Source organism: Pan paniscus, chromosome 9 (assembly GCF_029289425.2).
Source record: "Pan paniscus chromosome 9, NHGRI_mPanPan1-v2.0_pri, whole genome shotgun sequence".
Lineage (NCBI taxonomy): Eukaryota > Metazoa > Chordata > Mammalia > Primates > Hominidae > Pan > Pan paniscus.
This window is the reverse complement of record NC_073258.2, coordinates 50,195,484-50,210,940: the sequence shown is the minus strand read 5'-3', so window position 1 is coordinate 50,210,940 and position 15,457 is coordinate 50,195,484. Positions and strand designations below refer to the sequence as shown.

Genomic DNA, 15,457 nt, shown 5'->3' with positions numbered 1-15,457 from the left:
CCAAGCTGAAGTGCAGTGGCGCAATCTTGGCTCACTCCGCCTCCAGGACTCAAGCAACCTCCACCTCCAGGGCTCAAGTGATTCTCATGCCTCAGCCTCCCAAACAGCTGGGACTACAAGCGTGCACCACCACTAATTTTTTGTATTTTAGTAGAGACAGGGTTTCACCATGTTGCTCAGGGTGGTCTCTAACTCCTGAGCTCAGGCGATCCGCCTGCCTTGGCCTCCCAAGGTGCTGAGATTACAGGTATGAGCCACAGTGCCCGGCCCACCTCAACTGTTAAAAAATAAAAGATGTAAGTTACAAAGCACATGTAGGAGGTTATCCTATTGTAGTATAAATAGACAGAACATGCATTTAAAAAGACAAAGAAATCGCATCAAAAAGGTACCAGGAGTTAACCTGGATGAGTGGAGATTACAGGTAATTTTGCTTTCTTTTATCTGTATTTTCAATTTTTTTATATTAAAAAAAAAAAAAAGGCCAGGCACAGTGTCTCACAACTGTAATCCCAGCACTTTGGGAGACTGCAGCGGGCGGATTGCCGGAATTCAGGAGTTCATGACCAGCCTGGAAAACATGGTGAAACCCTGTCTCTACTAAAATACAAAAAACTAGCCAGGTGTGGCGGCCTGCACCTATAGTCCCAGCTACTCAGGAGGCTGAGGCAGGAGAACTGCTTGAACCCAGGAGGCAGAGGCAGGAGAACTGCTTGAACCCGGGAGGCAGAGCTTGCAGTGGGCCAAGATCCCACCACTGCACTCCAGCCTGGGCAACAGAGCGAGACTCCCTCTCAAAAAAAAAAAAAAAATGAACTGTTTCATGGGAATCAAATTAACCTGGGGATCAGGATCCTTCAGCCAGTTGGGCTAACAATCTCCAGAAGGTTCATTCAGGCCCATGCAAATCAGTGCCGGAGCCTAGAGACACAGCACAGCCTAGAGCTAGAAGTCAGGCAGGGATGAGCTGAGTCACCCACTATTCAGACCTCCCTCTTAGAGCCTCAGCTACTGGATGGTGGTCATTAAGTTATCATTTAAACTACAGACGCAGGCTGGGTACAGTGACTCACCCCTATAGCCCCAGCACTTTGGGAGGCCAAGATGGGAGGATCACTTGAGGTCGGGAGTTCAACACCAGCCTGGCCAACATGAGGAAACCCCGTCTCTACTAAAAATACAAAAACTAGCTGGGTGTGGTGGTGCACATCTGTAATCCCAGCTTCTCAGGAGGCTGAGGCAGGAGGATCACTTGAACCCAGGAGGTGGAGGCTGCAGGGAGCCGAGATCGCAACACTGCACTCCAGCCTGGGTGACAGAGTGAGACTCGTCTCAAAAAGAAAACAAACAAACAAATAAACTACAAATGCAGTAGTGTTAGCTCTCTACCAAACCCATTTACCAAAGGAACACACAACTCTGACCCACAGCTTGTTCACTAGGCTGGTCACCCTGAAGTTTCCAGAAAAGCAGCTACTTAAAGGCAGGCCTCCAAAGCTTTCAGTCGGCCCACTTCCCTTCCTGAAGTGCCTCTCGAGAATTTGGTTCTTCCTGCTTACCTGCTGCAGGAATGGTTTCCAGCTACACATAGAGACACTGACAATGCATAATTGTGGACTTTATACTGGTTTTTTTACTGTGTCTGGAAACAGAATCCACCTCCATCCCCCACCAGGCATCTTCCACCATTCCATTCCCTGGAACAGTGACTTCCAGTGTTTTCTGGCAACAGGTGAACCCATGATAAGAAATTCATTTTATATGCAATTTAGTATACACACATACACACCACACACACGTGCGCACATATATAACTGAAATGGACAATACTCACCAGCAAACTCTGGTATTTTTACAATACTTACCAGCAAACTCTGATATTCTACCATTTTTTTAATGCAGGTCATAACTCACTAAATTGATTTTACATCCCAGTTTCAAATACACCGCCTTACAGTATGTAAGTCTATGATTTGGTTTTCCAAACTTTACTTAAGTGTGTATTTTCTGGAACATATCAGATTGGAACCATATACAAATACTAATATTCACAGGACCAAAAACAGTAACTTTATATGGTTCAACCTAATAATTATGTGTGAACCAAACTGGAGGACTCCACTGATTCACCTCTTATAAGCTAACTCTGAGTAATTCTTAAAAGTGGCCTATACTTGGGCACGGTGACTCACACCTGTAATTCCAGCACTTTGGGAGCCCAAGGCAGGCAGATCACAAGGGCAGGAGTTCCAGACCAGCCTGGCCAACATGGTGAAACCCTGTCTCTACTAAAAATACAAAAATTAGCCAGGCATGGTGGGCGGGCTCCTGTAATGCCAGCTACTCAGGAGGCTGAGGCACAAGAATCGCTTGAACCCAGAAGGCGGAGGTTGCAGTGAGCTGAGATCGCACCACTGCACTCCAGCCTGGGTGACAGGGTGAGACTATGTCTTAAAAAAAAAAAAAAAAAAAGAGGTAGCCTATACTATGAACGTACACTATTATTATTGTGCAAAAGACAGATGACACCTGAATTGGACAAGTCAATTACAGCCACTCTGAGTCATACCTTTTTAAATGGCAATAACAATGACAAACTCAAGGACGCTGTGAGGATTGAACAAGCTCATATATGTGAAAGGGCCTTGTAAACTACGGTATAAGATTTAAAAATTTTAATTTTTGAATTGTAAATTATGCCAGTGTCTCAGCAAAATAAGATAATAAAACAGCAGCCAATATCTGTTGAGGGTTTTTTTCATGCTAAGCATTTGTCATGCAGATCCATTTCATCCTCCACAGCAATCCTATAAAGTAGGTATTCTTGTTATCCCCATTATACAGACGAGAACAGAAGAGACTCCAAGCATTAGAAGGATAGGCCCAAGGTCACACAGGTAGGAGGTGGAGAAGTTGGGTCTGACTCCAAAGCCCATGCACTAAGCACTGGCCAGCAATTTCCCTTCACACCCAGAACAATCTCCCCATAGTTCTCCATGTCCTGGTCACAGGAACAAGACCACAAGCACGGTGTGCTCTCATTGAGACAGGAAAACTTCCCCATGACACAATGACATGAAAATGCGCTGGCCCCTCAGCCAGCAGCAGGAAATGCACAATCACCTTGCTGCCGTGGAAACAGGTGGCAAGTCAGCACAGACTCTCAGCCTCCCGTCTCCCGCAATTACAGCCAAGGATTATGTCTTTAAACTTTCCCATTGGTGGCTTAAAATAACTCCTCTTGACCCCCACAGAAAATGTACCGAGAGACAGGAGGCAGCCATAGCCAGAGTTGGCCAGGTCACAAGATAAAGAGAAATGTTCAAACCAATACAAAGAAAGCCCTATGTTTTGTTTTGTTTTTTTTAAGGGACACAGTCAATATCCCTGTGCTCCTTTGGGGCTAGGAATAGACACTGGCCACTCTTCAGTCACACCTGGTGGTCACTTAATTTATTTAACTATGCACGTTTGTCAAAAAGGAAATATTTAAATTGTGCTATCAGGGAAGTTCCACTGCTTCATATTATACATTTTAATACATTTGCGTGTGTCTGTGTGTGTATATATAATACACACAATCCATTGTGGATTTAATCTCAAACCCAATATAAGAGGTTTCATGGGGCCGGGCGCGGTGGTTCACACCTGTAATCCCAACACTTTTGGCCGGTCACGGTGGCTCATGCCTGTAATCCCAGCACTTTGGGAGGCTGAGGCGGGCGGATCATGAGGTCAGGAGATTGAGACCATCCTGGCTAACACACTGAAACCCTGTCTCTACTAAAAATACAAAAAAATTAGCCAGGCACAGTGGCGGGCGCCTATAGTCCCAGCCAGGCTGAGGCAGGAGAATGGCGTGAACCCGGGAGGTGGAGCTTGCAGTGAGCCAAGATTGCGCCACTGAACTCCAGCCTGGGTGACTGGGTGAGACTCCGTCTCCAAAAAAAAAAAAAAAAAATCCCAACACTTTGGGAGGCCAAGGCAGGCAGATCATTGAGGTCAGCAGTTCCAGACCAGCCTGGCCAACATGATGAAACCCTGTCACTACTAAAACTACAAAAATTAGCCAGGCATGGTGGCGCATGCTTGTAATCCCAGGCTGAGGCAGAAGAATCGCTTGAACCTCAGAGGCAAAGGTTGCAGTGAACCAAGATCACACCACTGCAATCCAGCCTGGGCAACAGAGCAAGACTCCCTCTCAAAAAAAAGAAAAAAAGAGGTTTCATGACATAATTTTGACAATTCATAATTATTGATAATTACAATATTATGGTCTTTGCCCTAACTCTTCAGTAAATGGAATACCTCTCTCTTTTGATACACAAGTATCTATATTCACCTTTTTTTGTCACTTTAAAGGTAACATTATATATACATTGTTCTCTACATAGCCTTTTAATTTATTTAGATATCTTGGAGAGTATTTACCGCCTGCACCTATAGCTGTAACTCATTCTTATAAATGACTGGCTAGTTTTTTGTTTGTTTGTTTGTTTGTTTTTTGAGATGGAATCTCAGTCTGTCGCCCAGGCTGGAGTGCAGTGGCACAATCAGAAATACTCTTCCGATGTAACTCTTCAGTAAATGGAATACCTCGTGGTATTTTATAAAATGCTGTGTTTATGTTTCCATAGCCATTTACAAGGAATTTTAGCATAATATGATCACACTTAGCTTCTCCAACTACCCTGTGTCAGAGGTACTCCTATTATTAGCATTTTTGGAATATGAAGAGCAAGGATCAGAAAGGTCAAGATACCTGCCCAAGATCACACAGCTAATGAGGTGGTAGAGCCAAGACTCCAACCAAGGAGTCTTGTTCCAAATTCTATGCTCTCTTCACCACCCTAGGGTCTTATTTATCTCTGAGTTCCTAAGGAACAAGTGCTACATCTAAAATAATTGGCATGGGGGAGGGGGAATGTGTTTGCAATACAAATGACAATCAAAGGACTAATTTCCAAAGAGCTTATACAAATTGATAACAAAGATTATATCTATATCTATCTATCTATAGATACAGATTTTTTTTTTTAATGAACAGGGAGTTAACCAAAAAACAAAAAATGGGGCCTGGCACAGTGGCTCACGCCTGTAATCTCAGCACTTTGGGAGGCCGAGGCAGGTGGGTCACCTGAGATCAGGAGTTCAAGACCAGCCTGGCCAACATGGTTCCTAAGGAACAAGTCCCATCTCTACTAAAAATACAAAAAATTAGCTGGGCGTGGTGGCACACGCCTGTAATCCCAGCTACTCAGAAAGCTGAGGCAGGAGAATCACTTGAACCTGGGAGGTGGAGGTTGCAGTGAGCCAAGATCACGCCATTGCACTCCAGCCTGAACAACAAGAGCAAAACTCTGTCTCAAAAAAAAAAGAAAACAAAAAAAGAAGAAGAAGCAGAGGCAAATGACCAAAAAACTCAACTAACTCAAAATTAAAGATATAAATAAAAATAACAAGATACGGCCAGGCGCGGTGGCTCACAGCTGTAATCCCAGCACTTTGGGAGGCCGAGGCGGGCGGATCACAAGGTCAGGAGATCGAGACCATCCTGGCTAACACGGTGAAACCTCGTCTCTACTAAAAATACAAAAAATTAGCTGGGCTTGGTGGCGGGCGCCTGTAGTCCCAGCTACTCAGAAGGCTGAGGCAGGAGAATGGCGTGAACCTGGGAGGCGGAGCTTGCAGTGAGCCCAGTGCCACTGCACTCCAGCCTGGGCAACAGAGCAAGACTCCGTCTCAAAAAAAAAAAAAAAAAAAAACAAGATACAATTTTTCACCTTTCAGACTAGCAAACATGTAAAATTTTTCATTTCATATGAGATGGTATGGAGAAACAGACACTCTCCAAACCTATGGATACAGGTACAAACTGAGGGGACACTTTTGGAGGACAACCTGACAACAGCAATCACACTTTTAAATGCATGCATCTTCCAATCCAGTAATCCTGAAACTAGAAATTTACTCTACAGATAAACTTGTGAAGGTTACAAGAAATATCCACCAGAGACATTACAAAGTATGATTTGTGACAGGACAGGGAGGTGTACTAAAACAACTAAAGTGTCCATTGATAGGAGAATGGTCAAATAAATTGTAGTAAATCCACACATCAAAACACTAGTCATGGTCAGGCATGGTGGCTCACACCTGTAATCCCAGCACTGTGGGAGGCCGAGGTGGGTGGATCACCTGAGGTCAGGAGTTTGAGACCAACCTGGCCAACATGGTGAAAGCCCGTCTCCACCAAAAATACAAAAATTAGCCAGGTGTGGTGACACGTACCTGTAATCCCAGCTACTCAGGAGGCTGAGGCAGGAGAATTCCTTGAACCCGAGAGACAGAGGTTGCAGTGAGCCAAGATCGTGCCACTGCACTCCAGCCTGGGAGACAGAGTGAGACTCCATCTCAAAAAAAAGAAAAAAACTAGCCAGTCATTTATAAGAATAAGTTATAGCTATAGGTGCAGGCGGGAAATACTCTCCAAGATATCTGAGTAAATTAAAAGACCACGTAGAGAACAATGTATATATAATGTTACCTTTAAAGTAACAAAAAAAGGTGAATATAGATACTTGTGTTAATCACCTAAAAATTTTCTTTTTTTTTTTTTCCTGGAAAGAAACCAAGGATACACCACAGTGGTTCTTTGAAGAGGACTGGTAATTTTCTAACCTTATACAATTTTAGATCGGAGGTTTTTTTAACCTGGGCTTCATGGACTGTTTTAAAGAGTCTATGAGGTGGGGCACAGTGGTTCACACCTGTAATCCTAGTACATTAGGAGGCCAAGGTGAATGGATTGCTTGACCTCAGGAGTTGGAGACCAGCCTGTGCAACATGGTGAAACCCCATCTCTACAAAAAATACAAAAATTAGCCGGGCATGGTGGCTCATGCCTGTAGTCCCAGCTACTTGGAAGGCTGAGGTGGGAGGATCACTTGAGCCCAGGAGGCAGAGGCTGCAGTGAGCCGAGATCCAAGATCATGCCACTGCACTCCACGCTGGGGTACAAACTGAGACCGTGTCTCAAAAAAAAAAAAACAATAAAATTAAAAATTTTTTAAAAACCTTCTGAAATTGGATACAATATTGTAAATATGTGCATTCCCTTTTGGGGAAGGATTCTTCCCTTTTACATACTCTCTATACTCTCTAGGGGTCTTGTATCTCTTCTTTCCCCCCCCAAGAAAGATTCAGAACCACTGTGTTATAGGCTCCATGTTGATATGAAGTTTTAATACTCACTCACTCATTCACTCAGAAACCATGAGATAACACTGGGCTACGCCCTGGCACAGGCTCCCGGGAAAATATCACCCAACTCCTGCCCTGGAGACGCAAATCGTTTGTAACACAATAACGACATTGTCCGCCCAAGTTTCAGAAATGGCAACAGGGGACAGCTTCCCTCTAACAGGAAGAAGGAAAAGTGGAACTGAAAATTATTTGCATGTTTAAAATTAGACCTTCTGTGGGAGCTGACACTGCCTCGTTTTCAAAATGCCCCCCATCTGCTTACCACCACCCCTTATCCTAGCATTTACATGCCAGGGAAATTCTGAGACAATAGGATGACTGCAGCTGTCACTAATAAGGAAGTAATAACAAACTTCCTACAGCCCCTGTCCTCCGAGGGGGCACCAGTAAAGCCACTGGAAAACCAGCCATACAAGGTGGTAAAAAAACTGCTCTGGGCTTCTCTGGTCTAAGATATTCACCACTTTCAGGGATCTCCACTTAGGGACTGGCTGTCCCTCATTATCACCATTCCTTCTCTGGCAAGTGGCAGCCCTTTCTCTGAAGCGGGCAGCAGGGATGTCATTCACAGTCACATCCTACATCACAACTGTGACTGGTTGGTTGGTGCTATCTGAGTCTTGCCCAGTGGCCAGTAAGAGCCATGAAGACAGGCTCCTGTTCCCCACCACGGCCTCTGCTCAGTGCCTGTCCCCCAGACTTAAGAAACTGATCATCTTTACAATCTGGTCATAACCACGTCATACTCACATAATTATTTACCCAATGTTTTTCTTTAGACCAACTTTTTATGATATTTAAACAAATTTATTTATCATGATACCACATTTCACCTCATTCGACCTATAAAATCATGGACTTTTAGGGGGTCTTTCTTTACTAAGACCCCCTAAAATAAATTATTTTTTATTTTTTTTCTTTTTGAGACAGGGTCTCACTCTATTGCCTGGGTTGGAGTGCAGTGGCGCTATCAAGGTTCACTGCAGCTTCAACCTCCCAGGGCTCAAGCCATCCTCCCAACTCAGCCTCTCAAGTAGGTGGGACCACAGGTCCACACCACCATGCCCAGCTAATTTTTTGTATAGACAAGGTCTCACTTTGTCATCCAGGCTGGTCTCAAACTCCTGGGCTCACCTGATCCTCCCACCTCTGCCTTCCAAAGTGCTGAGATTAAAGGAATGAGTCACCCTGCCCAGCCAATAATTCTTAACATTAGGGGGAAAAAAAGTATTGTGACTGAGCTCAGTTCATCTTGCACACACCCAGAGTTATTCCATACCACTCTGTGGAAAACACTTCATAAATATTTGTCATATGGGCCAGGCATGGTGGCTCAGACTGTAATCCCAGCACTTTGGGAGGCCAAGGCGGGTGGATCACCTGAGGTCAGGAGTTAAAGACCAGCCTGGCCAATGTGGTGAAACCCCGTCTCAACTAAAATACAAAAACTAGCCAGACATGACAGAGCGTGCCTGTAGTCCCAGCTACTCAGGAGACTAAGGCAGTAGAATTGCTTGAACCCGGGAGGCGGAGGTTGCAGTAAGCGGAGATCGCGCCACTGCACTCCAGCCTAAGCAACAGAGTGAGACTCCGTCTTAAAAAAAGAAAAAATTGTCATATGAACTAATGATCTGGGGCCTCATTTCTTCTCTCCAAGTAACAGCAGCAGCCACAACTAGCAGTTGGGCCTTGCTTTAGATGTTACGTAGCAATTCCTTTTCTATCTTATTTGATCCTCTCAACCACCCAGTGAAGCAGGAAGTGTTAGTCCCATTTTCCAGATAAGGAAATGAGAAGTCACAGAGGTTAAGTGACTTGCTGAGTTTATGCAGCTAAGTGGCAGAGCAAAGACCCAAACCCAGGTCTTTCCATCCCAGACCCCAATCTATCTCCACAAAGGCAGACTTGCCTTGTAAACTGAGGCCCCAAAGAAATATAAGCAGTAAAGAGGGCACCTGGGTTCTCTGTGTTACAAATGGAGCAGATCATACAGGGTTTAGGACACAAAGAACCCAAAATAAAGGTAGCATGTCCCTGCAGTCCTGGCTACTTGGAAGGATGAAGAGGGATGTCAACTGGACCCAGGAGTTCGAGTCCAGCCTGGGCAACACAGCAAGACTGTCTAAAAAATGTCTGGGCCAGGTGCGGTGGCTCAGGCCTGTAATCCCAGCACTTTGGGAGGCCGAGGTGGGCGGATCACCTGAGGTTGGGAGTTCAAGACCAGCCTGGTCAACATGGCGAAACCTCATCTCTACTAAAAATACAAAAATTAGCTGCGCATGGTAGCGCACGTCTGTAATCCCAGCTACTCAGCAGGCTGAGGCAGGAGAATCGCTTGAACCCAGGAGGTGGAGGTTGCAGTGAGCCGAGATCGTGCCATAGCACTCCAGCCCAGGCAACAGAGACTTCGTCTCAATAAATAAATAAATAAATAAATAAATAAATAAATAAATAAATAAATGTCTGCCACCTCCTCTCTTAGCTGCACACAGAAAACCTTCTCCATGACTTTTTACAGCACAGGATGGTAAATTGGGGCAGTGGAGACATCAGCCCTGGCTCCGCCACGTAGTAGTTAATGAATCTATAGTAAATTATTTTTCTTTTTTTTAATTTCTCTGTGAAGATTCCAGAAGTATACAGTTAAGTTCTGAACCTCAGTTTTCTCTCAGATAAAATAAAAACATGGCTGGGTGCAGTGGCTCATGCCTGTAATCCCAACACTTTGGGAAGCCAAGGTGGGCAGATCACTTGAGCCCAGGAGTTCAAGACCAGACTGGGCAACATAGCGAGACACCATCTCTATTAAAAAAAAAATTAGCCAGGAATGGTAGCACACACCTTTAGTCCCAGATACTTGAGAGGCTAAAACGAGAGGAGCCCTTGAGCCCAGGAGGTTGAGATTGCAGTGAATTACGTTTGTACCACTGCACTCCAGCCTGGGTGACAAAGCAAGACCCTGTCTCTTAAAAACAAAAACAGGCCGGGCACGGTGGCTCACGCCTGTAATCCCAACACTTTGGGAGGCCGAGGTGGGCAGATCATGAGGTCAGGAGATCAAGACCATCCTGGCCAACATGCTGAAATCCTGTCTCTAATAAAAATCCAAAAATTAACTGGGCATGGCGGCACGTGCCTGTAATCCCAGGTACTTGGGAGGCTGAGGCAGAAGAATCCCTGGAATCCAGGAGGCGGAGGTTGCAGTGAACCAAGATCACACCACCGTACTCCAGCCTGGCAACAGAGCTAGACTTCATCTCAAAAAAAAAAAAAAAAAAAAAAAGGCCGGGCACAGTGGCTCACGCCTATAATCCCTGCACTTTGTGAGGCCAAGGCAGGCAGATCACCTACGGTCAGGAGTTCAAGACCAGCCTGGCCAACATGGTGAAACCCCATCTCTACTAAAAATACAAAAAGTAGCCAGGTATGGCGGCATACGCCTGTAATCCCAGCTACTTGGGAGGCTGAGGTAAGAGAATCACTTGAACCCAGGAGGTGGAGGTTGCGGTGAGCCAAGATTGCGCCATTGCACTCCAGCCTGGGTGACAGAGTGGGACTCCCTATCAAAAAAAAAAAAAAACAAATAAACAAGAACAGCACCTACCTCTTGGTATTTCTGAAATGGCCAAATGAGATAATGCATTAAAACCCTTAGCACACAGTGCCTGTCATGCATAATGTTACCTATTAATTATAATATCATCAGTGGCATTATATTAGAAGGGAAACACACAGAAAATTGCCTCTTATCCTGCACTCAAAATAATTCCCTAGCCCAAGAAGTGAATGAACTGAGAAGTAATTACTGATGATCCTCTGGCTACACCCAGGCCTACGGTCGTTCAGCCACTCTGCCTCAGCCCCAACCTCAAGCAAAAATTACTTTTAGGAGCTAAATAACCCCTTTGCTGACCAAAATTGCTCATTTGGAAGCCAGGATCCTCTCTGCTTAGGAAAGCTTGGGCATTCCATGGTTATCTTTATCGTGGGGCCCAACTTGAAGTCAGCTCAAAGTCACGGTCTAACCATAAACCAATTTGCTGTTTTCGTAAACTGTCTGCAAACAAAACATAATCATTTGGTTTTCCCGTTGTCCTGAAGCAAAACAAAAATATTTAAAGTCACTCATATGAGAATCTAACAAGCAGTTTAAAGAGGAGTCAAAATATACTTTGTACTCTGGATGGAACAGGTAAGGAATCAGGCTTAAGGATTAGCCATGAGAGATAATAAACCCAGTTATTATTCACCAGGAAACAAGAAAGTGAAGATAAAACAAAACCAAAACACTACAAGACCAATAAAACAGCTATCAGTCACCAGCTTTTTTTTTTCATTTATTCTTTTAAAATCAGCCCACATCAAGCTGATTTCTTAAAGAACCTGTCAGGATTAAATTTCTCAAGGAGGCAGGAGGAAAACTGCTTTGTCACATTGCCTAAAACATACACACAAACCAAAACTACTGTGCAAAACTGCTATGAGAATGGGAGGAGTCAGACACTGCAACTAGCAAAGTCCTCATGTTGGAATCATCTCTGACCGTCCTTCCTGTCTTAGAAAAGGGGAATGAGATGCCAGTTCAAAAATTGCTTTTCCGGGCCTACTAAGCACTGAGCCTTCCGGCATCTCAGCTTTCCAGCTTCCACACCCGCCCTTATTAATGTCCAAACAGAGCTGTGTCTTTTCCATTACTTGTCCATTTGTTTAACCTGGTATAGTTGATTCCATTTTATAACACACACGTAAGCACATACACACACAATCCAGGCCTCAAAAAACCAGTCAGCTCTTAGGAAGGTAGTCACATACTTGTTTCCTAAACAAACTTCAGAAATATCTCAAATTGATTCGACTTTGAAAAATTCCATTCACACCCACCATTTTGAGAAGACACAGTGATACGTCCCTATCATTAAAAGTAAGATCAAAGTGAAAACACGGGGAAAAAAAAATAGCACTTTGAAAATATGAGGCCCAGGCAGGTGACCCAGGTTCCCATCTTGTCTTCTCTAATACCTTGCTGGGTGACCTCAGCCTGTTCCCTGTCTTCTCTGGACCTCAATATCCTCATCTAAGAGCTCTGAGGGGTTTCAGCTGTCTTGAAAGTCTGGTCCAGCTCAAAAATGCACTGATTCCCTGAAATATCCATTATCAAAATGAACTGCTGAATGTGGATTTTGAAGATGCTTCTTCTGAGAGCCTTTTAGACTTCCTATTTCATAATGTGTCCAAAAAAAAAAGAAATAAGAGAGTCCTTTTGAGGTTCTACAGAACAAACCATAGAGGAAGGAAATATCTAAATACAGGACAAGTGTAGAGTGGCAATATGCTAATGAAATACAAGGAAGGATTGAGCAAGCAATAAATTTACCCAAGAAACTTTTGCTGATTGAGAACACAGCTAGCAACCACTATGGCTGGAGCAAAAATAAATAAATTTTATATATATATAATTTAAAATTTTTTTGCTGAAGCAAAAAAATAAATTACATATATTATACATTTAAAAATAAATGAAGCTTTAAGTTTGGGGGTTTTCTGTTTTTTGTGGTTTTTGTTTTAGCATAAACTTTTGATACAAGAAATCTTCAAATACAAGGCTTTTTTAACTTCAGACACTGCTTCCCTGAATTTCCTTACATGGACAGGGAGAAGACAGCCCCCACAGGCACTGTACCTTAATAATGAGAATCCCATCTGGAAACCCTTAATATTTACAAAGTTCTTTTAGACATTGGCCAGTGGAAGCCCCTCAAACAATTCCATTGGGCAGGGGGTGCTATACCCATTCTACAGATGCGGTTAACTGAGGGTAGAGGAGCCTGAAGAGCAAGTCCAGCCCTGTGGCCCGGCCCTGGAGCCAGTCTCCTGACATCTACTCCAAGGTTCTCTGCAGGAGGTCACATTGCCTTCTGGCCCCCAGGAGAGCCTGTGCAGAACCTGCTGGGGAAACTGCGAGGAGAGACCCTTGGGTGCCGAGGGTCACGCAGCCCCCAGGCCCCAGCCCCCTTCTCCTACAGCCTGCTGGGCGGCATTGCTGCCCCAGGGTGATGCTTCTGCTCTCTCCTGTATTCGCGCTGGAGAAGTTTTCCCTGAAACCAGGTTCCATCCCCAGCCAATAACTCATTTCCTCAGAGATGGTGTCTGTATAAAACAAGCAAGATGGTCATTTGCAGAAACGCACAGCAAGGCAGCCCTAGACTGCTTCCCCTGCGGGTTCAAACCCCAACAGGCTCCAGAGGCTAAGAGGACGTGCCCGCTGGCTCAGCTCCCATGGCACGGGCTGGGTGCTCCGCTCTTTCACTTCTCTCCCTCAGTTCCCCATCTGTGAAATGGGAATGCCCCTTCAGCTGCCCTGCCTCAGCCCCTATGGAAATGCCAGGAAGGGGAAAGGTCGGTCACCAAAACGCCAGGGACAGCATTATCTGAAAAGTGAAGCAACAAAAGAGGGTGAGGGTGGGGTGGGGAGGGGGAGCCAGCGCCCACAAAGCACGAATTAAACACCCATGAAATCAAGCACGACGCCAAGAGGGCCGGCTGCCTTGAGAAAAGCCAGAGTGCGGCCACCTTTTCCCCGGCCTGGGAACTTTCCCCAGGAACAGCGCCCTCGGCCCGGAGTCCCGCGCCTCGCCCAGGGCCCCACTGCCCAGCGCCTGGCCCTGCCCTGTCGCCCCCGCCGCCCCTCGGGCCCCTGCAGGCCGGGTCGGAGGTCTGTCGGCAAAGGCTCAGCCAGGCCGCCCGGCTCTGCGTCCCCAGACCTCCGCAAACACGCCCCCTCCGGCCGCCTCCGGCTAGCAAGCCGGGCCCGTGCCCGCCAGATGTGCCCAGCGCCGGGAAGAGCCGGGCCAGGGACGGCCTGGAGCCCGCGCGGAGGCTTTCCCCGGGAGGCTCGGGCACCGCGGAACCCGGATCCCGCCTCTCTCCCCCGATCCTGGGCAGCCGGAAAAGGGATCGATCGCCGGCGTGCGAGGCCGGCCGGGGTCCCCGCAAGTCGCCTTCCGGGGATCCGGGGATCCGAGGATCCGGACCCCCGCCCCCTTCCCCGGAACCCCCCGGGGGGGTACGCTCGGGCAGGTGCAGTCAATGCCAGTCCCGCCCCAGCCTCCTGCCCCCCGCCCGAGCCCACCCGGCGCTTACCTGGCCCAGGCGCAGCAGCAGCAGCAGCAGCGGCAGCGCCCAGCGCAGCCCGGGCGAGCGCGGAGGCAGCCGCGCCTCCCGCGCCGCCGGCTTCATGCCCCGCGCGCCCTGGAACGTGCCCCGGACGCGCGAATCGGGCCCCGCCGTGCGCCCGAGCCCGGGCACCGTCGTCGCCGCCTCCTGCCGTCTCCTTCGCCTCCTCCTCCGCCAGCCGGTCCGCCTCGTCCCCGCTCCGCCCGCCCCGGGCTTCCCCGGGGACATGGCAGCGGCGGCGGCGGCCGCGGCCACACGCCGGAGCCTAGCGCGGCTGCCGCGGGGGGGCCGCGTCCCTGAGCGCGCAGGGGCTTCGCGGGGCGGAGCGAGCGGCGCCCACCCCCAGCGCGCGGCTCCCCGGTCCCGGCTCCCGCGGCTGCTCCCGCTGCCTCCTCCGCGCGTCATGCGGCTGGGGCTGCAGGGAGCCGCGGCGAGCGCTCGGCCCCCTCCCTTCCCCTCCCCCTCTGAATATTCATCGCTTCCTCCCGCCCCGGCCGGCCCGGCGGCTGCGGAGCTCCGCAGCCCCTCGCCGCCGCCCGCCGCTGCCCCCGCCCCCTCCGAGCCGGCCGCGGCTCCCCTCCCGCGGGCAGAGGAAGCGCTCCCGCCTCGCCCGCCCCTCCGCCCAGCCCTCCCACATTCCTGGGACTTGGAGCCCGGGACCAGGCTCCGTGGCTCTAGCGCCTCGAGCCGGCACCCCTCAGGACGGGCTCCCCAGCCTCACACCAGGTCCACGGCGCCGGGTTCGGGTGGGCAGAGGTTGACCGAGACCCCTACTGAGAGCGCAGCCAAGCCTGATTGTAGACAGCAACCCGGCGAAGGCGCGTTTGACCTGGCCCTGGGTGGGCTTGGGGGTGCGTGAACCCCGAAATTGTAGAAGGCACGCTGTACATTGTGTTCTGTCCCCCAGCCCCCGAGCGCCGGCCAGGGAGGCAGAGAGCCCAGTAGAAGCCAGTCCAGGGATTAGAACCCCAGCGGTGGCATATGGTGGACGGGGCTCTGCTGATAGTACCAGCCCTGT

At 48.0% G+C, this 15,457-nt stretch overlaps 1 protein-coding gene across 2 annotated transcripts in view; it reads right to left on the bottom strand.

The window, feature by feature from the left end:
• Positions 1-14,857, bottom strand: part of PTPRJ (protein tyrosine phosphatase receptor type J) — a 190,467-nt gene extending 175,610 nt beyond the window's left edge. The window contains exon 1 of one of the 2 annotated variants that reach the window (XM_034932626.4): positions 14,407-14,857. In XM_034932626.4, the coding sequence (XP_034788517.4) occupies positions 14,407-14,844 (438 nt within the window). In that variant the 5' untranslated portion in view covers positions 14,845-14,857. The remainder of the gene's footprint in view (positions 1-14,406) is intronic. The other variant, XM_034932625.3, reaches the window with a different exon arrangement.
• Positions 14,858-15,457: the final 600 nt, after the last annotated feature.